General features: G+C 33.4%; 2 protein-coding genes across 2 annotated transcripts in view; one reads left to right on the top strand and one right to left on the bottom strand.

The window, feature by feature from the left end:
* Window positions 1-1,577: 1,577 nt before the first annotated feature.
* Window positions 1,578-21,186, top strand: LOC126829164 (phosphatidylserine lipase ABHD16A). The gene is made up of 20 exons (XM_050558996.2): window positions 1,578-1,666; window positions 4,631-4,687; window positions 6,106-6,172; window positions 6,344-6,430; window positions 6,614-6,699; window positions 7,389-7,462; window positions 7,860-7,946; window positions 8,614-8,687; window positions 9,503-9,543; window positions 9,956-10,054; window positions 10,389-10,502; window positions 12,971-13,135; window positions 13,342-13,405; window positions 13,966-14,029; window positions 14,745-14,801; window positions 14,935-15,009; window positions 15,113-15,186; window positions 15,693-15,779; window positions 17,108-17,154; window positions 19,206-21,186. The coding sequence occupies exons 1-20, from the start codon at window positions 1,598-1,600 to the stop codon at window positions 19,296-19,298; spliced, it is 1,581 nt and encodes a 526-aa protein (XP_050414953.1). The 5' UTR covers window positions 1,578-1,597; the 3' UTR covers window positions 19,299-21,186.
* The window catches only part of LOC126829180 (protein spinster homolog 1), a 30,026-nt gene continuing 22,432 nt past the window's right edge, over window positions 14,932-22,525 (bottom strand). Inside the window, exon 12 of the mRNA XM_050558997.2 lies at window positions 14,932-15,524. Within this exon, the coding sequence (XP_050414954.1) occupies window positions 15,496-15,524 (29 nt within the window). The 3' untranslated portion in view covers window positions 14,932-15,495. The remainder of the gene's footprint in view (window positions 15,525-22,525) is intronic.

The following is a 22,525-nucleotide window of genomic DNA, read 5'->3' as shown; positions in this document are numbered from 1 at the left end:
TGCCATGTGCTATTGTGCTGACAGGTCTTTCATTCACTTAATTCGTTGAATTCAGAATATTCGCTTTTATGTCAGTTCTCACTATAATAGTTAAAAGCTAGATAATGTCAAGGGAATATGCTGAAAATTTCAGTCCAATTGATCCTCTGAACCGAGATTTTAGCGATTGAATTTTCGACTTATATTAGCCTCGATCATCATTACTAAAGTAGGTACGATTAAAAAAAAAAACAGTCTCGATTATTCATTTCATGATTAAATCATGAATGAAAGTTGAGCAGCAAATCGGATCATAATCCAGTAAATATCGCAGGCTAGCGTTGACATTGAGAGTTGATTATGGTCTGAATAATGTCTAAATAATTTAGATAATATTTCAGGCCTAAAGAAAGACCTGCAATTAATAATAGGCAGATTTAGTCCTTGCACAATGCATGTTTAATCAACGCTGATGAAATAATTATTATTTACAGTCTTCAACCAAAATCAGATTTCGAGATAATTTTATCGCCGAGTTCACTCCTTTTAGATATGAATAGACCGGGGGCTCAGTGCGGGGTGGGGCGTTTTCGAGCTATTCGGGTTCAAAGGTCAAATGAGGTCATTTACACTGAAAGTTAAGGCGCCGCCATTCTTGTATCACAAAACATGCTGAAAATGATCGAATGTAATCACTCTTTCAATAAAAATTTAAACTTCCTAATTTCACGGTTGTTCTTTGAGACCCCGGAGGTCATAAGGTCAAATTTTTAGTTTTTGCACCAGGCAGATTTAAAGCAATAAATGTCAGCGTAAAATATAAAAACTAAAGCCAAACCTGTTCTAATTAATAATAGGAACATTTAAAATTTATCTTTAGGTGGTCTAAGCACCGTACGTTTACTTTGGAACGTCGAAATAGATCTTGCATAACAGAACCAAAACACTTTGAAACCTATTTCAAAACTACGCAAAAACTGTAAAATCGAAATCTCTCGGATTTAGTTTCACAACGATTGCTATACATAATGAAACAAGTTGTGCGAATGAAAGTGTAATTCTTAAAAAAAAAACTTGAGTAGACGGTAGTAGTTGGTAATTTATGTCTACTAAAAACCCGGAAGCGTGGTGTCTTATATATGCCATGGTGTTGATTTCCATTTATCAGTAATCCGGAGGCCGTCGTGGCCCTGGCCCTGTTTCTCGAAATCTTAACTAAAGATAAAATCCAAATCTTAGTAAATACTTCAATTTTGTTTGGCTAAGTACTAAAATCAATCAAATTACTAAAATTTGGATTTTATATCTTAGTTAAAATTTCGTGAAACAGCTAGGCCCCTGCACATTACATTACAAACTGGGCGCCGAAATGTTGATGACTTAGTCATCTTGTTTCTAGCTGTGATATTTGTTAAGGGATGTAAAGTGTTAATTCAAAAAGACCAAATATCAATATCCAAACATTATAATATGTATAACAACACTTCATTGTAGGTCAATTTAAAATATTTTCGTTTTTACGGCGAAACCCCTGTGTGTGCTCCACATCCACATTTTGTATAGATTTTCTATTCTCTATGATCCAAGTCTACTTATTGGATTTGTTTGTTGATCCAACATGGAGAACGCTTACCGGTGTTTAGTAGGACCTCGTCTCTATCGTATCCATAGACAGGATGGAGTTGAGGTAACTGTTTTTTGTTGCAAGCATTTTAATTTCAAATCCTTCTACGGGCTACCGATATAACATTTTGTTCTAGATTTAACTAAAGAAATACCGTAAACTTAATGGTATTGAAAGCGAACCAAACATCGAAACAATCAAAATGGCTGATAATCATGGATATACATTTATATAACAATTTAGCATGTCAGAAGTCAAGGCTATTAAAACTTATTAAAGGGGGACTTTGTACCTGTTATATATAGTTGGGATCAACTAAACTTTGCCATCACGACAGTACTTTTTATTCCAGTATTGTACAGGTATCGGTATTGTTTTTATAGGGTTTGGTTTTTGGGGTGTTTATATTAATGTTTACAAAATAAAACTTTGATACATGTATATTATTCAAGTTTTTCCTAGCTTTACCAATTGATTATTTTATATTAATTGATATTATGGGACCATTTTGTTTTGTTGGGGTTTTTTTTGACATAGACTCTACATCAAGAGAGTAATAGACTATGATAACACTCCCGTTTTTTTTTTAAGCAATTTATGTCAACGAAAACGTCTTACATGCAATGTGCATTAATAACCTTCTCGTTAGTTCTAGCAGGAATATTGACATCTCTTCAATGTCATCCACCAATTTTATGTATCTAATAGAAAAGGTTAACAGATTCCAAAATCAAGGCTGGGGTAATGGTAATGGAATGTAATCAGTATTTTTTAAGTAACGTAATGGCCATGTAATGAGTAATGGAAGATTTCAAAAGTACCTGGTAATGAGTAATGGAAATGTAATTAATTACATTTTATGAGTAGTGGAAATGTAATTAATTACATTCCAAAAATCATATAATGGTCAATTGCATTTCAATTACTTTTCAATTACATTTTATGGCACATATAAATATTTCCAATATAACAAGCTAAAATGTTATAGCACCAAAGAGAGAGAGGGAGAGAGAGAAATGGTGTTTAACATCCACTCAACACAAACTAGGTCATTTCTGGACTAATATATGTTCAATTTTATTTCAATAATTTCGCTTGCACATAGTGTGACATAGGGGTCTTTAGCAGTAGGAGGAAACCAGAGGACCCAGAGAAAACCCACGAAGTTGGACAGGCGACCCTACTCCTTGTCATTTACTACTGGGGAATCGAAATCACGCCAGTTGACTAAATGACAGACCTTACGATACAGTGCGCACACGCTAACCATTCTGCCATCCAACCCCTCAAGCGCCAAAGAAGTAAATTAAGTATATCTGACACAAATCCAATTCATGATAATTTTGAAAATAAGATTTAAATCTAATTTTAACAATTATAATAAGAATAAGAAGGCATTAAACATTTTCTTTTATTACTTTTTATATAACTTATTATAAGACCCTTTTTTAGACATGTAACCTAAAAAGTGGATTTCTGAAAAGATTGTTTATTCCCACGAAGGCGCAGTTATTGACTGTAACGGATTAAAAAAGGTCTTTTTCGACGCCTTCGTGGGAATCCAGCTTTCGGGGATTAAAATGGATTAAAAATGTAACAATGGAGTTATAGATTGTTATGATAAGAATTTACACTTTTATAATCCCCAATGTAACTAATTAACTAACATTTTAACATGTTTAGCATATGACTTTAAGAAATAAAAAACGGATGAGCTTTAACAACTAGCTTCTTGATCCTTGAATGCCATCCTTCCAGAATGTTGTTGGTTCTGTGTTCCCTTGTGTGGTAGTGGTTCCACTGATGAGTAGCATATTCACCCTCGCACATTGGTTTGTTACGTTGTCGGCCAATTCAGTAGTGAACACTACTTGGATGATATGATGATATTCATCATTAGTTGACAATTGGTGATTAAAATTCAGAGTGAACATAAATTCATAAAATCTCTTCAATCGAAAGCCGAAAAGTCAATATCTGCGCCTTCGTGGGAAGGATTAATTTTGGTCACGCTCTGTAACGGCGCCGTCATGGGAATACACCGAAAAGATGTATATTGTAATCAAAGATTAGTGCTAATTTACAGGCAGTCACCCTGTCAATCAATAATCAGTTAGATTAAAAGACAATAGTCTTAACTTCTACACTTTAATCTTTAAACAGTAGCTTTCAAGAGTTCTTGTATCTCATCATTTTATGGTTACTTAATATAGTTGTCGTTTTAATTTCTATGAAAAATGTTTTTTATTTATATAGTCATAAAGTGATGATGGGTAATGGTGATTAATTACTTTCAATGTACATGTAATGGTAATTAATTACATTGCTAAAAATGAGAAAGTAATTTTAATCAATACATTTAAAAAAAGTAATGGTAACGTAATAAAAATTACAATGGCAATGTAATGGCCCCAGTCCTGTTAAAAATCCAAGATTAAAATGAAAGTAAAGTTCCTTCCAGATGCAGTGACACAAATACGTAGCAAATGTTAATAGGTTTGCATGTACAGTTGACTTTCAACTCTCTTATTATAAATCTTGAACAGAATACAAGGATTAGTAAAATTAGGCCACCATGAAAGGAGGATATCAGATTGGACCAAAATATCTTCACCAAAAACAGTTGCCACAACACTAGGAAAGGCCGCCAAATGTGGGGGGAAAAAAGAGCCCATCACCTACCGTACCAAGCTATATTTGATCAAGTTTGATCTGCCATGAAAATGAAAGAATTTTTTAGAAATAGAACAAAGTTGTTATCAAATGTGAACAAACAAATAAGTTTTGATTAAGTCAAATTGAATGCCAGTCAAGTTGAAACGTACTTAATAAATCTATTTCTTGTAGCTACATGTACAATCATTCAACTGATATCATGTGGCCTTGATAGTAATAAATAAGTATTTTGAAATTATTTTCCAAACTGATTATTTTTAGGTGACTGTAACTTTTATGTAGTTTGAAAAAAAACCTGTAAAAGTACATGCATTATTTGTAATGTAACGGTAATATAATTTTTGTTTAAAGGGACAGCAGTATATAGCTAATGTGATAGAATCAGGGTCTGATCGATGTCTAAAAGTGGTAAGTAACAAATTGATTTTTCTTTGAATGTGGAATAGATAACAATTACAAATAACAAATATCAAATTGTGATTACTGAAAACTAATGACTACAATGGACTCTGTCACTTCCAATATCTGAACACTACGGTATTCTGTGCAATCTGCCATCATTTTCATGTCCCGATTTATTTCCTTATTACTTCAACCAAAAAAGGTTTGGGTAATCCTGATTCTGAATATTCTGAATTACAACATCAATCGGTTATCCCGTCACACGATTTGCGTACAATTAACATAGGATCATCCAGCCTTTAATCAGTGGGTGTTAACCAACAAACAATAATCAATCAATTATCTGTGAGCATAAAACGTGTCAGTCTTTGTTGATGACCTTGATAATTTCATAATCTCTTGGTATTTGATTTGAGTTTTTCACGTCAAATACAGCGACATTACATAAATTACCAAGATAAAGAATCACTATCATTATAATATTGTGTTCATAATGTGTGATTGTGCTGCAAAGTGTACCCATACAGATTTGACATTGGATGTCAAGCAGCAAATTATAGCAGATTTTGAGAAAGTTCCACGACTTACACTGAAGGAATTAACTTATTAAGCGTTAAAAATATTCAATTGGCCATACTACAGTATCCAACATTTTAAAGCGAAAAGAAGATTCAAACAGTAGAATTGACAGAGTCCGTTGTACTTAAAGGGCCAATCCCGATAATTTTTGGGAGAAAAAACTGCTTAATTTTGTGTTAAAATGTCTTAACACCCTCTACCTACTGGCGAGCAAGTAACTCAATATTTGTGATACGTTTGCAAACAACTTAAACCCGCCAGTCTTCATCTGGAAATGGAGTCTAGTGTCCCAAAGTGTATTATACAGTGTCTGGATAAAACCAGACCTTTTTTCATAAAAATAATGTGTAGGTGAAATTTACCGTCCGTTATCAAGTACAGCACATGGGTCATTCACTGCATATACCTCTCAAGAAACGGGAATCGATTATAAGGTCACCCAACAAAAAAAATTGACCTGAAATCTTAAAAGGGTTACCTGTCCGGATAAGCAGTTTTGACGTTCATGTCCAAACGACTCAATATTTTGAGCTGAAATTTTGAGACAAGGTCAATACACCATTCCTATATATTTTGGTGCTTAAATTTCATATGTACTCGGACTTTAGTTTTTGAGACTCTGTTTTAATCGGGATAGTCCCTTTAAGAAAAGCATGGCAACCGCTTCTTAATAAGTTCGAGAGTTATTCCCTTTATTAGGAATCTAATACATGTATGTCCCAATGGAAGCTTCAATTATGACTACCAGGTAGTCTTTTTAAAAGCTCTTTAAACTACTCTGGTGACTTAGCTGCTTATATATATGCTTGTTTCATTGTCTGGTAACTCATGTTTTCTAATTTTAGCTACAGTTTTGCTCTTCATTGTCTTGCTGGTTTTCTCCAATACTTCTTCCAATCCTCTACAGAAAAGGTAAGCTAACCGCTATTAGGTTGGTGTCTATAAATATCATGAGCTTACTTTTTCTGTTATTACTTTTCAATATTTCAAATTTTGCCACAAGCAATGAAATGAAAAGTTTCCGTTAATTTCAAAGTTGTCACATACAGTTTATAATGAAGAAAATAATACTTATCATTTCAGGTTTATTTACCGTGGTTGGATTAACAACAGCATCTAAGTTTATGCTGTCATTGTCACTGTTTTATGTTACCGCATATTTTGTTAGAGGTAATTCTGTCTTTACAAATGTAAACATTTGAAGAATATTAGCCACATTGTCCTAGAGAACTTACAAAAGACAAGAAATTAAGCATATTTTCTACAAAGTAAAGAACCATTGAGGATAGAAGAAACATTTGATTTTAATTTTTAAATGTTTTCTATGAATTTGATTGTGTTGTTTGTCAATAGGTATTGGTAGATTTACTAATGGTGATTATGCCAGGTTTATAAGTATTCTAACTGAAGCTCAAAGATCATTATCACAAGAAAATAAGGTATGTTTTTAATCTAATTAATATTTTGCTTATATTTATTCAGTTGTAAACATTGATCAGTTGATATAAATTTATATGCAATTGCATACCTTTCAGTACAATTTGTGGTCACCCTATTCATTGTCTATTAGCTATTTAATTTGTCTGATATTTTCAGTTTTGTATCAAGCAATATTGTCAGGGAGAGCAATATTAAACACCGGTTAACACTTGGGTCACACCAGTTTGAACAATTGTTCTTCAGGAACATCTATTAAAATTTGCTTCTTATTTCTTGAGGAAAAAATAATTCAAAAACAAAAGAATTGTTCACAGTTAGTCAGGGACTTAATTTGGTTTGGACTTGCGTAACTAGCAAAAAAAATTATTTTCAGTTCTTTGGCATATTAATAAACAAATCAAGACCTCAAAGAACTAAGAATCAATTAGGTTAGGTCATACAGCGCTAGGGAGAAAATATATACAATTGTTTGGATGATTCATAGAGCCAGGTTCTGTTTAAAACACTTAACAATAAAATTCTTCGTCAGACCTCTTTTTGATTTCAAGATTCAGACAGAATTCTTGCTGCTTATTATTACAATAAATCTCAAAATGGCCTAAAATGATGACTTACTGTAGTCTTATTTTATACATGTAGACCAATTTTCAATATTAATTCTATAAATATTTGTGGTTTTTTTTAACAGAAGTTATTACGTAGATATGATTGTGAATTGTCAGCTTGGCCAGTTGATTTTAGATGGGATGATGGCAGTTCAAGGTAAATTCATTTTGAGTAAAATATCTTATCCTTTATTATCACTGCTACTAAATTCAGCAGTTAAATGAATGGGGAAAAACATTGGGATTTTTAAAGCTTGGGTCCAACTTGTCAGTGATGATTGCACCTAGTTGTGAAGTTGTCGGGAATGGTATGGAAAGCCAGATCCACCTGAAATTCAATGAACTATTTGTGGAAATTTGGCTGTTTGATCAAACTTCGCGTTTATAGAAACATGATCGGAAAAGGAAATAGTTTTTATGTTAGTCTCAAAATGACTGATGTATTTTGTTGATATTTATATAAATGAACCCGTTTTTAATGTGTAGATTTGACTTGTGATATAGACTATAAAATGTGTCATGTGAGATTGTTAATGAATATTGTTCTGTTATAGAGATGAAAAGAAGAAAACTACTGGAAGTAAAATACAAGTTCCACACACTCCATTTACCTTTAAAACCATACCTTATCACATACTCAGGTAGGCTTTATTTCACAAACTTCTCCACATTGTCTTCTGACAAGGGGAGCCAGGATGCGGTAGCGTGGAGGTCGCGGGTTCGCTCCCAGTGTTGGCCGAGAATGTTCATCAGAATTTTCTGGCGTGGTTTCCCCATGTCAGTGGTGCAGGACGGAGGGCCTGACAAGGACAGCTGTCTAATCGTTTGGATGGAACAAAAAACTGAGGGTCCCGTTTACACATTGACGTATCCCTTGGCATTTGGAATTCAATACAAAAGCAGATCATAGCACCACTGTCCAGGCAAAATTTCTCTCATAGCAGACCGTGTGGTGTATGTCCATCTTCATTAGCCCAGTCGGAGCAGAACAGTAGAACGTTAAACCCATTTCGTTTCACTTTTTGTCTTCTGACACATAACTACTGACACTGCCACATGTCAGAATTTCAGCTTTTATCCGAATGACATGTGCCTGTGCAGTTGAAATTGTTATATTTGTTGTCAGAAACATCCTATCATTAAAAGCTGGTTCAATTATGAATATTCATATGTATACCCCATCCTAATTACATTCTAGTGATCATAGCTATAGGGATAACCTATAATTATAATCAAAAGCTAAAGTAAATGTATTATTGCTGAAAAATATTGTCTTCTGATTAAATCATATTTTCTTTTATTTTTCAGTTACATTGCCATTCATACATTTGGTAGAAGAATGGTTTATCCTGGAACTACAGCACTTATGTCGACATTAGTTGGTAAGATAATTCATTGCATGTTTGTTTATACATATATAGTCTCAGTTAATCATTACCCCTCATCTGTCTTATGTAAAGGAGTTTGGTGGCCAAATGGTGTAACGTGTGCATGGTAGATCATATGGTCTGTCATTGAGTCAAGTGGTGCCTTTTCGATTCCCCACTTGTACGTGACAAGGAGTATGCACGTTAGATCATATAGTCTGTCATTGAGTCAAGTGGCATGGTTTCGATTCCCCACTTGTACGTGACAAGGAGTATGGTCGTCTATCCAGCTGCATGGGTCCTCCCCAAGCGAATTCCTGAAATAAGATTAAACCATGTTAGTCCCAAAATGACCTAGTTTGATTTGAGCAGTTGTTAAACCCCATGTCTCTCTCTCTGTCTTATGTGAACCTAATAAAATTGATGAATGACTTTAAAGGTGGTTTAATCTAAATTTAGACATCAAACCAGGCCAGTTGGATTCTTTCTACATGACATAAAACTCATTGAGTGGAATAAAATAATTTATTAGGAACAGATATTTTAAGGCACACAGAGTCGTTGTTTATGGAATTTAGTCTCACAACCAACTGAAGTTTATGCTGTAATAGATTTTTGAAAACAGGGTATTGGTTTAGTAGTATTTGAATAAAATCATCCAGATAATAGAAACTAAATAAACTCTAATACGTACTTATGGAAAAACAGCTACTCATTTATTTGGGCTATGTTTCAAAGAGAATTCTCCCAACATAATCAAGCTAAATACATTCATTGAACTGACTTATTTTCATCAAATGTATAGTTGTCTATTATCATATATTTTATAGGTGATACCATAAAACAAGCTAGAGCTAAATTAGTAGAAGAAGTAAGTAAAATATTAGTAACAAGCTGTCATATTATTAAAGTGTCATGGTAGTTGTGGATATAGAATTGGACACATGACTAGAATATAGCAAAAGGGAAAACACCTTGGGTATTTTAATGCCTAGTTAATACTTACCAGGGAGAGGAGAACTATATGAAGAGTATAGGTGGTTATATAGAATCTAGAAATGTATAAATCATTCTTATCTGTGCCGTAGTATCAGAGAAATTGTGAGCTGAAATATTGATGCATGTGTATCAAGTCGTACATTTTCAGTGTACTTTGACACTGTTCTTAGAGATATAGATAGGCCTTGATCCAGTGGAAGATTACTAACCAGAAACACAAAAGCTCTTGTAAATTGACAAATGGTTATTAATATAATTTAATATGTTTGTATTGACATTATCAGAAAAATGGTGAAAGAGCTAAGCTACTAACAGAAGATGATAATATTATTGATAGTATGTTTCTAGATAGAAGACAAAATGGTGGCAATGGTAAAACATTGGTAAGTAATAATACATCTTTTAACTATTACAATATTTTACATGTATTAGAGATATAGAAATGTCAAATTCTTCTACCCTGTTTTGTAAAAATTAGCACAGTATTAATAAATAAGAATTATGTCATTTTTAGTTCATTAGTGATCGAGGTAGTGTGTGACAGAGGTTTCAAACCACATTCCATTTCAAATGAACACTGTTTTCTATGTATTACATTGTCTGTCAACAGGTTTTATGGTACAAAACAGATCATAATAATATTTACTGTACTTACTATAAGTTTTATGTAATGAGTATTAAGTATAAACAATAAGATGGCTGTATTTTATTTTACAGGTAGTTTGTTTTGAAGGAAATGCTGGTTTTTATGAAATAGGTTGTATTGGTACACCCACAGAATTAGGCTTTTCTGTATTAGGTTGGAATCATCCTGGCTATGGGGAAAGTACGGTAGGTTATCCTTACTGTTAATTGAGCCTTGATATGGATGCAAATATACTTGTCCCCCACCTTTTGAAGAAAGCAGGGGACTATTAAAATGGGTTCGTCTTTCTGTCTGTCTGTCCGTCACACTTTTTGGGACACGTTAACTCTCCTTCTAATTGAAATCAAATGTTCAAATTTGGTGTAGGTGTTTATTAGGTCCATGCCTTGATGGAGTTTGAAGTTGAGCATTTTCTGCTTAGGGTAAGCCGAGATAAGCAATTTGATTGGTTGATGCTTTGCGACACAATAACTTTAGTTCTGGTTAAGTGAGAGTCATCAAACTTGGTGAATAGTTTCATTACATCAGTACCTTGACTAATTTCGATAATGAACATTGTCTGCTGAGCAATAAGCAATTTGATTGGTTGAGACTTTGAAACACCATTACTCTCCTGAGGTAGAATGTTCAAACTTGGTGTAGGTGTTCACTAGGTGAATGCCTGTCTGTCTGTCCATCCGTCACACTTTGTGGGACACCATAACTCTCCTAATTGAGCTAGAATGTTCGACCTTGGTGTAGGTGTTTATTGGGTCCATGCCTCAATGGAGTTCTATGATGAACATTGTCTGCTTACAGTAAGCAGAGATAAGCAACTTGATTGGTTGATGCTTTTGGGCACGATAACTTTGGTTATAATTAAGCGAGAGCTATGAAACTCTGAGTATAGATTCATTATATCATTACCTTGACTAAGTTTGATGAGAATTTTCTGCTTAGCTAAGGAGTGATAAGCAATTTGATTGGTCAAGACTTTGGAACATAACAACTCTGCTTTTAATTGAGGTAGAATGTTTAAACTTGATGTTGATGTTCATTAGGTGAATGTCATGACTTGAGTTCAATGATTAACATTTCCAGCTAAAGCCAAGCAGAGCTAAGCAATTTATTTCACTTTGATTCTGACAGATTGTGATGAAACTTGGTGTAAAGTTGATAATCAGTTTGATTGCTCGATACTTTTGAAAAACATAAACATGCAATTAATTAATATCTATTTATTTCGGAATTTTGGCAGGGGACATCAGCCTCACTGTTGGCTTGTTATCATATCATGGCAATACACTTTAATCAACATGTATATTCATGCAAATACTTGAATAAAATCACCAGATTTTGCTTTGAGATGGTTCAAATTTGTTTTATCAGAAATTCATGACATGCATTTTAAAAAAAATACATGCATTTACTCATTACCAATCCCGAAGAATTTGAAAATAGAACAAGAGCTTGACCTGGTGTAAAGTCACCATTAGATTTTGTTGGCTTAGAATTTAGAATAAAATTCACAAATTTCTCATTATTATGAAATTTATAGAAAAAGTACAAATATTAAAGATACATTAGTTAAGCTTTTGATAAAGAGTTGGTCAATTCAAAAATAGATGATAAAAAAAGAAAATATTGAAAATTTCAGTCAAATTGCTTTATTCTGAACGAAATTACCATTGTTGGAAATTTGGACTAGAAATAGGCATCAACTGTCTTTGTACCGCCTCTGAGAATTGCCGATCATTTGATTGACAGACAATAACTCCACCCACACATTCTCGATTATGAAGTAACATCCTCAATGCCTATGGTACCCTAGACGGTCAGTTCTTTCATCGACAGTCTCCGGTAGTGACATTACAGGGTTCCCGCGGTCCTTGAAAATCCTTGAATATCCTTAAATTTAAAATTTCATTTTCAAGGTCTTGAATATCCTTGAATTTCGCGGAAATAGGAAAATATCCTTGAATTTCAGTTGAGATCCTTAATTTTGTTTCAAATGTCTTCAATTCCTTTTAAATATGAGATTATAACGATAGTTGGTAATGTTTTGGTTATTTTTAAGATGAAAAATTGTAACTTTAGGCTAAAAAATGTCCTTGAAAATCCTTGAATTTGACGTATATTTATCCTTGATTATCCTTGAAAAAATGTTTGACGAAGCCGCGGGAACCCTGCATTAGTGATTAACGGTAAACGTTAGTTTGGTCAGCCATTTAATGATTTAATTATTAAATGAACAGCACACTAAGAAAATGCGAAAAACTATGTAATCCCAATTGAGTATTCACTGGTGTCTACTGGTACGTTCATAGCTGTGTTTTTCTTTATTTAGTTTGAGTCATTCAATGTGTCTATGACTAGTCTGTGTCAACAGTTGTATGCCATCTATGACTTGCCGAGTGTTTATTTTGCAAAATTCAAATATTTTTCATATATATTTACCAGGTGTGCCACTATTTTTTCATGTGTTCTAAGGGGGGCCGTTGCCAAAAAAAGGTTGAGAACCACTGGTCTACAAAGTTGATTTTGGGCTTATGTAAATAAATGTCTGATTAATAATTTGAAGCCTATAGAAAGACTTGCAATAGGCATAATTAGGTCTTAACTAATGTATCTTTAAAACAAATACATTTATATTGTAACCTAATTGAATTTACAGGGAGTACCATTTCCAGATCAAGAACAAAATGCTGTTGACACAGTTATGCAATATGCTATACACAAACTAGGATTTATACCAGAAAACATCTGTTTATTTGCCTGGTCTATTGGAGGCTACAGTGCATCCTGGGCAGCAATGCAATATCCAGATGTCAAACAAGTAGTAAGTTCTTTCTTTGATTGATACATTTACTAAAAAAAAAATAAACATTTATTTTAAATCAACAATGTATACAAGACATTAGTTCAAATAGTTCATTTGTTTTTGTTTGAAGATTTTTTTTTATATACAGTGATTGTCGGTTATTTTAGTTTAAAAAAATGTTTTTTCTTTGAGCCTAATACTTCAAATATATTATGATGTTGTAGATTTTAGATGCTACCTTTGATGATATAGTTCCATTAGCAACATCCAAGATGCCAGGGGCATGGAGTGAGTTTTTAGACACCACATTTAATATTTACTTGTATTATTGTAAGGGCAACATTTTTTGTGAACGCTCCTAAAGGTCTGAGTTCTTAAGATGTTTTACAAATTTGCAGTGATTGTTCATTGTGTTGTCAGGAAGAATCCAACTGAAAATTTTGTAAAACTTGTTGAGATTGTTTATAAGAACCCTATCATATTTCACTACTTTCGAATTGTAAATTTCAAAATGCATTTTACAGAGTTATCTTTCTGGTTAACTATCAACTTTTAATGTCTTTTAAATCTATTGAGGAGTTTTTGAGTAGGGCCCAAGGAGGAGAGCTAGCGTAATGCTGAAAATTTTGGTAATGAATTTAGCAAAATGATTTTGATAACTGGGATATTACTAAAATATTCCATTCTCTTTGAAAAAAATATCTTGCTAATTCGAAAAAAAAGTGAATGAACTACTGGTATGTCAAGAATTGACCGTCATGTAAAATTTTGAAGTGAAATCTCATAAGTAGAATACAGATTATAAGATTATGCAGTGAATAATCTTGGTAAAAATATTTCTGTTCCAGAGAATTTGGTGAGCTTCACATTACGAAAGTATATGAATCTAAATGTTTCAGAACTGTTAAATGAGTAAGTATGTTTTGATGTATACAATATTCTTACGACTGGCCCCCGGATAAATTCATTTGATTTGATATTTGTTGTTTATTTCTTGCAACGTCTATGTAGTTTGTCTTGTCCGCTGGTTTATCTTGTTGGTTTTGTTGTGCGTGTAGTGCGGTCCTCCTGCACTTACTTTAATGATTGCTTTTAAAATGAAATATGTTTAATGAGATTTTTAGTAAGGTCGAGTACATATTAGAGTTACATCCTCAGATTAATTTTACCTTTACCATCATTTTAATACTGATTACTTTAATATTTGACATTGTTTTTTTATATTGGACTTATTGTTTTTTATATTGGACTTATTGATCTCCACCCCCTCCTACAGAAGTTTTCATATGTAATATAGCTGGAAACTATTGATATGCTCTAATCTTTCTCTCTATCTGTCACACTTTATGGAACACAATAACTCTTGCTTCTATTTGAGGTAGAATGTTCAATAATAGGAATTTCTTGATGATGAACATTTTCTGTTTAGACTTTGAGTAAACAGAGATAAGTCATTTGAATTCTTGATAAATGATAAAATGTGTAAGTAATTTAGTCAGTTGTTATCAGCCCCACTGTTGACCTATTAAAATAGAAATGTTATGCCAGAATGTGAAAATATATTGTCTGTGTATGTAATCGTTGCTATATATATATACCAGGGTACATAAAATTAATATACTTATAGGTATCTTGGACCAATACTGATAATACGTAGATCTAAAGATGAAATCATAACTACAGAGTAAGTAAAATCTTAGTTTAATTCTTTATATGAATCATTTTGTTTTAAGGTATTTAAACTGTTTATATATAAAATATAGCATAATGTGTTGCAATTGTATTAAATTGAGTAAACTAATATTTGTGTATTTCAGTGTTACACCAGGATATCCACCAAATATTAGTACTAACAGAGGAAACTTCTTGTTACAGAACTTGTTGAAAAAACGGTAAGAATAGTTGTTATACAAATAGAAATAATAAAAATAATTGTTTTAAGCATGTTACAAGGGACTGTGTTTTAGTAATCGATGTATGTGTTTTTCTCACCAGATATCCTAATTTGGTAAATGAAGCAGCATCAACTTTATTAGATGAATGGCTGGCTGGAGAAAGTTCCCATCAAGGTTTGATATTTTTATACACCCATTAGCATGTCCATCTGTCGTGTCATTCTAAGTAAATACGAGCATTCTATGAACCAGGAACCAGCTATCTTGGAATATTGACTTCCTTCAGTCAGTTCACTATTGTCCAAAGAACAAGGATGCCCAGTTTCATGTGGATTGTACTCAAATTGGTGGAAGCTAACACTTTTATTTAAAGAGGATTGCTAAAGAACACGTTTACAATGTATGAAATCAGTTCCTGTTTCATAAATTGTTACATATGTAGAACTTCAGTTCATAAGAACCGTAATCATGCCAAAGTTACATCTAGGCCACCTTGTCCATAAAAGCAGGATCTGAAAAAAGTTTACAAGAAGCAAATTTACATGAGTACTGAATGATTATTCGGGGTAGTGTGTGAGTAAGTAGTTACAACACAAAGCAAGAGCTGATGCCTATCAATTATTAGAATTGGTTTATGTAAGTAAAGGTGTAGTACTATCTGTGTATATTTTATATTACAGAGATAATGTTTATGACACATAAGGTTGATAGTAATTATTGTAAAAGTGTTTTAGAACAGTATTCGTCTACCTATCCTATTAATATAGGTAAGTCTTTTTAGTTAACCTCCTTTATCATCCTATGGGAAATTCTAGTCAAACTCTCAGGAAAGGACACTGGTGATTTTGAATTGTTTAGGTATTTATATCTGTTACAACTGGAATAACAGGAAGTAAATTCACATGCAGAAAATTTTATTTCATGCAATAATAAACAATTTTATCTCTTTCCCTGTAAAGCGGACATTCATCTGAACTTATAAAATGAAATATAATGGGCTATTGAAGATCGGCATATGCAATACAGTGTGCTATAAGGGAAATTTTGCCCGAACAGTGGCACTACGGTCTACTCTTACGTTGATGGGACCTCGTTTTTTCGTCCCATCCGAACCGAGATATTAGCGATTCAATTTTACGCTAACCTCGATCATCATTATTGAGGTTGGTACGATTACAAACAAAGTCTCGATTATCTATTTTTACGTAAAATTATCCATCCCAAAATGTATTCAAATCCATTTAATATTGTGAAGGCTAACAATGGCATCGAGAGTTAATTATGGTCTAAATAAGTTAATAATTTAAGATAACATTTCATGCCTAAAGAAAGACCTGCTATAGGCAAAATTAGCTCTTGCATAATGCAAGTTGAATAACAATGCACCATTGAAAAAAGCTAAATAAATATTAATAATAGGTGAAAAAAAAATGTGGATAAATAAAAGAAATGCAATGCTAAGTCACATATTTATACTTATAATAAACTGTTGGGTTGTTGAAAAGCTTTTTAGAAGATCGTTTTGTGCAAATAATAATAATAAAAAAAGTGAAATTTAACAATACAATATGTTTCTGCTTCTGTCACAAGTTCTGCCTTTATTAAACATGCATTATGCAAGAGCTAAATCTGCCTATTGCAGGTCTTTCTTTAGGCCTGAAATGTTTTCTAATATATTAATTAGACATTAATTTACTGATCCAGGCCTTAATCAACTCTCGATGGCATCAGATTTCTCCGATATTAAATAGATTAGAAAGGTTCAGCAATACTTTGATTTAATCAAATATGGAGCACCGAGACTTAGCTTCGATCAACCAGTACGGTGGTTGAAATTATTGCACACGTCTGTCAAACCTTCAAAGGCTAATATCGTCGCTTGCAATAGAGTAATTTGAATGAAATTTTCAAATTATTCATTTTACATCATCTGCTTTCGAACTATTATAGCAAGAATGGCTAGTTCTTTATCTAAATCTTACATAATGTATCTTTAACTATGCTATGGTGGTAGTGACTAGTTCCAACATTTAAAATACTTATTGAGATATTTCTAAATTGAATAGTAAGAATAATGATATAATTATTTATTTAGGAGAGAATTTAAATCAAGATCAGAAAAACCAGTTAGTGTTGTATCTGGTAAGTGAAGTTCCAAAATTTTCTTTGGGATAGCATTCCCTTATTGTTGTTGGTAAATTTTTCATCGTATGCAGGGGCGTAAATGTGGGGTGGGGGTCGGTCGCAAAGTCAGTGCAGTCGGTCGCAAAATAAGAGCAGTCGGTGTCAAAATAAGTGCTCACTGCACACGTCACGCTACTCACGCAAAACTTTAGTATAAAATAACCTTGTCAACTTATCATGTTTGAAAAAATGATGTGTTTCACTCTTATTCTGTTGTGAGTATGTAGGTCTAAGAACAAAATTTCCGCCAGGGAGAAAAATAGTCGGTCTCAAAATAAGTGCAGTCACTGCAGTCGGTCTCAATATAATGCATCGCCGTCTTAATGAATTAATGAGGTAAACAAATAATGCCAGAATAGATCCCAAATACTAGTCGGTCGCAAAATCAGTGCAGTCGGTCGTAAGATATGAGCAGTCGGTATCAAAATAAGTGCTCACTGCACACATCACTCTACTCACGCAAAACTTTAGTATAAAATAACCTTGTCAACTTATGTTTGAAAAAAATGTTTTTCACCCCATGGCAAAAAAATAGTCGGTCTCAAAAAAAGTGCTCAACCCAGTCGGTCTCAGACTAAATGAATTAATGGGGTGTTTTCTGACCATCAGAATTCTGCAAAATCTCTCCACAAAGTCCAGGGCATTTCAGAGACCAAGTAACCGCCCCATTGAGGTAAAGTGCCCTCAGGCCCATCCTCAAAAATTAAAAGCTCAGTTACATATTGGCGCTTAATTCCATTATGCCGTCATTCTTGAACTCCTTCTCTGTCTTATACTATCTCATCACTATCATATTCACAGTTACAGTGAATCGCCCAGTTAGTAGTACCACTAGTGAGTGAGTCTTGGGTCAAAAGACTGTAGAATTGTTAGTTCTACTCTCACAAAACAGGCGACATTGACAGATAGGCCTCAAGATTCTGTCCCATTTCTTATCCTCTCGTTAACGAGAATTTGGACCCATTTGCCATGACATTGAATAAAATTGTCAGGCCCAGTCCCAAAAATTAAAGGCTCGGTTACACATCTGAAATTTTTTCGCCCCTGCGGCGCTCGATTCCATTATAACATCATTCTTTCACTCCTCTGTTGTCTTATACTGTCTCAGCACTATCATATTCACGGTTGTACTGAATTGCCTAGTTATGTTAGTAGTACCACTGGCACTGTTGTGTGGGTCGTGGGGCGTCAGACTATACAAAAGTTCTGTCAACTATTGCAAAACAGGCGGAATTGACAGGGGCAGATCTCGAGATTTTGTCTAATTGACTCACATTTCTGGTCCTCTCGTCCACAAGAATTTCTCCCAGCAATGACCTCAAATGCCAAGATATTGACTCAATTTTTCAAAATTTTCTCAGGTTGCTCAGTGTTATAGGCACAATCATATATGACATAAACTTTATGTCAACTTAAATAAAACTGCTTCCCAGCGAGACAACGATCGGCAAACAACTATATAATTATACAATACCACCTATGTTCTACCGGGACGTTTAATGTTATAGCCAGTATTTTGTTGACATTCATTGTGGGGTGGAATTGTGGCTGGGGTGGCGCCCTAGATTTGGACCCCACCCCCCACCCCTATCTAGATCCGCTACTGCACATGGCCCCTACAAAACTCGCACCTGTGGTGCTCGGCTCCTGACTGTGTTACTCGTACTAGGGGTATGGGCATCAGTCATTCGCATTTTGGCTAAACACCCCCCCAAACAAAATCGTTATGTACGCCCCTGATCGTATGTCCATATTTTCTGGATTCCATGCACTTTCCGAAATTGTACAGGCCAGTGGGCACTGACTGTATTTCACACTATACATCTGTCACACTAGGGTAACAGAATGCAGCGGGGTCTTGTATTTTGTGACTTTTAACTAATATAAAATCTACGATTAAGAGTTGTTATATATAATTTCTAATTTTAAACTTGTCTTTACAGTTTGATGTGTTATACATGTTTTTGTTAAAGGAGTAGATTTTTATTTTTGTATTTGTTTTGTTACAGGCATCAAAATACATGCAGGATTTTGATTCAACACATTGCACACCATTGCCACCATTATACTTCCGTACACCATGGACACATAGCCAATTATAATTACTATGATTATATTCCACAGGTGTTTTCATTTTAAAAAATAAGTTTCTATCTAATGACTGTTGTTTTGTTTAAAAAGTTTTATATCATCAATGAATTAAAATCAAATGAAATTAATTTAAATTGCATATAACCCTGTATATTCAAGAGAAAAAAGTAATAATTTTAGAGAACCTGTTTGGTGCAGAAAAAAAAAGTTTATGTATTTGTTAGAGTTTAATCACATGAAAGAGTACTCGAATCAACACACACAAATTGAAATAGATAGTTTTAGTGTAGAATTATAAATAAATTAACTAATAGTTTGTGTGAATGTTTTGTTTGTAATTTAATGTATTTTGTTTAACTGTGGAATATTGATTTTATATAAACATCACAGATCTCAATTATTTATTGAATGAGTTACAAACTCTTAGTTTAATGTTATGTTATAGAATCATGAATAATCATTCTTTTACTGTTGATATAGAATAATGAATAATCATTCTTTTACTAGTTTGATAGAATCATAAATTAAATATGGAATCATGAATAATCTGTTTTTGAAATAGAATTATAGATAATCATGTTTTTACTGATTTGGAACTTGTTTTGGAAAACTGATTTGTCTGTGATATCACCTTGTGTTGAAGAGGATCTTAAACCATAAATAATAGTTAATTTAAGAGTTAGAACAAGAGGGATTATTTATTATTCCCTGCCTTTTGAAGAAAGCATGGGACTATTAAAATGGGTCTGTCACACATTTGGGGACATAATAACTCTCCTAAATATTTTGGAATTTCGGCGGGGGACATCAGCCTTACTGTTGGGTTGTTTGTTTTATATATTGTATGTAAATTTGTACATTATTGTCATTATTTTATTAGTTTATTAATAATGTTTTACACTATTTTGGTAATGTAAGGTTGGGAATCAAATGTTTACTCAGCATTTAACATAATTCAGTTAATCTCACAATGTCAGTGTATTAATAATAATAATAATAAATGTCCATAAGCATGTTCAAAGCGCTGACATTTGTCCAATACCATGACTGCATTAACAGATTTTTGAGGGCTTAACCAATTATATGCCACTATTTAACTTGATTCATATCTGTAGAAGCCGATGTTAAACAACATATAGTCTGTCAGTCAGTTATTTAATAATATATCAGTATAGGTATAAGCATAGGCGTACTATCTGGGGGGGGGGGGGGGCTGCCCCCCCCCCCCATTTTGGGCACCAAATGCTGGGAAAATTTGGGCACACAATTGTACTTTGTAAAAGTTGTATAAAAAAATATTGTGTTCTTGAATGCATCCAATTTAACAGCGAATTTAAATTCAGAGTGTCTATAGTTAGGCAATTAAATAGAAATCTTAAGACTCAAACCCTCTATTGTTTTGAGTACAGTAAGCCACGAATTACAGTTACATAAACAACTGTTTTTAGTTGTGTATATTACAAGTAAATAAAATTTAGTTCTCTTTTATTGATGATTTAGAAATTAAGAACTTATTCATCGCAAAAGAGATATTATGATTATTATGTAACATACTAAGAACCTAACAACATTTTTGGGGCACCAACCACCACCGGCCCCCCCCCCCCCCCAGTCAAAAAATTCCCCGTACGCCTATGGGTATAAGAGCTGTGCTTGTTACCAAATTACTATATTTAAGAGAACTTGTGTGATATAACACAAAGAATACAAAGTATGACGCTCTGTTGAAAGCAATTATGGATGAGGAAAAAATATAGTTCGGAAGATCTTAAATATAGCATTGACTGTCTAGATATAGAGCTTGTAGAAGATTGTATTCTTATAACAGAATATAAATGACCTACATGAATATTTGTTATGTATAGATTCTGAATTAAAAGATTTTTTAAGTAAAGAGTTTTCTAGAGTATACTTATTTCTTTACCTGGACTACCAGTAATCATTTGTCTTGGTTATTACATTCTGGATATCGATGTTGTGGTTTGGCTCGGTACCTTAGTTTTCAGTTTTAAAATTGGAACCTTTCCCTAGACATTTTCCATGTAAGCTAATAGAAATTAAATGAAATAGGGTTAACTTCTTACTGTTCGGCACCAACTGAACTAAGGGAGGCAGGCATATGCCATACAGTGTGCTATATCGAATTCCTACTGTTATGGGTTCTTTTACATGCACTCCAATGTGTACACAGGACCTCAGTTTTTTTTGTTCTATCCAAACCACTATATGTTGTCCCTTGCCAGATACTCTGTACTGCACCACTAACAATGGGGAAGCATGCTGCATAAACCTGATGAACTATTTAGGCATATCTATTAATATGCAGTTTCACTGTTCACCATGAACTTAGTCACACCAAATACTGTGTCAAGGGCGATACCAATTATTAATTGTATTCTCCCAAATGTGATTATTCTGGTATTTATATGAAAGATTTGACTTTAGAAACAGTCAATAATTGACCCAGAATTATGTATTAGTATGTTAAATTTTATTTTCCATGCTTATTGAGACATATTTTTATCGAGACAATATACTTTTGACTACCTACCATATATTTGACTTACATAGTAAAAAATTTATTAATGTGCAGTAACTTCCATACTGCTTCTTCATAGACCTGGCAGCAACTATCGAAAGGCCTGGCAAAGATAAGCAACTAGTCTTTTGGACGACTAAAAAAACCTGAGGTCCATTGTATACTATTGGTAGCACATTATGGATCCTCTGACCATCGGAAATTGAAATAAAGAGTAGGCTGTAGTGTGACTGTCAAGGCAAAATTTTCCTCATTAGCCCAGTTGGTTTAGAAATGTAAGGTGTTAATCCCCATTTTAATCCAAAGTGTAGACATGACAAAATACATATATATTTCTTTTGGGCATCAAAAATCTGCAGTCTGTTTCTGTAAAAAAAATCGACCACATCTTGTGAATGAATAATCCATAACTACTTGCACCAAGACCAATCAGACCAACTGATAGACTACTCGGACCATCCAAAAAACTGCTCCAACCATACAAAAAGACCACTTGGACCAAAAATAAAGTGTTGTTCTAATAAATTAATAATTGTGTTTGTTTTAATATGACTACTCGGACCAATAATAAATTAATAATTGTGTTTGTCTGGATACCTTGTGAACTGACCACATGAGAAAGTCACATATGAAAATGCCTATGTTGACCCCAGTCTTGAGTTTATCAAGACCAGAACAATAATATTGATCAGAACACTC

Source organism: Patella vulgata, chromosome 1, assembly GCF_932274485.2.
Source record: "Patella vulgata chromosome 1, xgPatVulg1.2, whole genome shotgun sequence".
Classification (NCBI taxonomy): domain Eukaryota; kingdom Metazoa; phylum Mollusca; class Gastropoda; family Patellidae; genus Patella; species Patella vulgata.
Note: the sequence above shows the minus strand (reverse complement) of the source record. Positions and strands in the feature narration are given on the sequence as shown.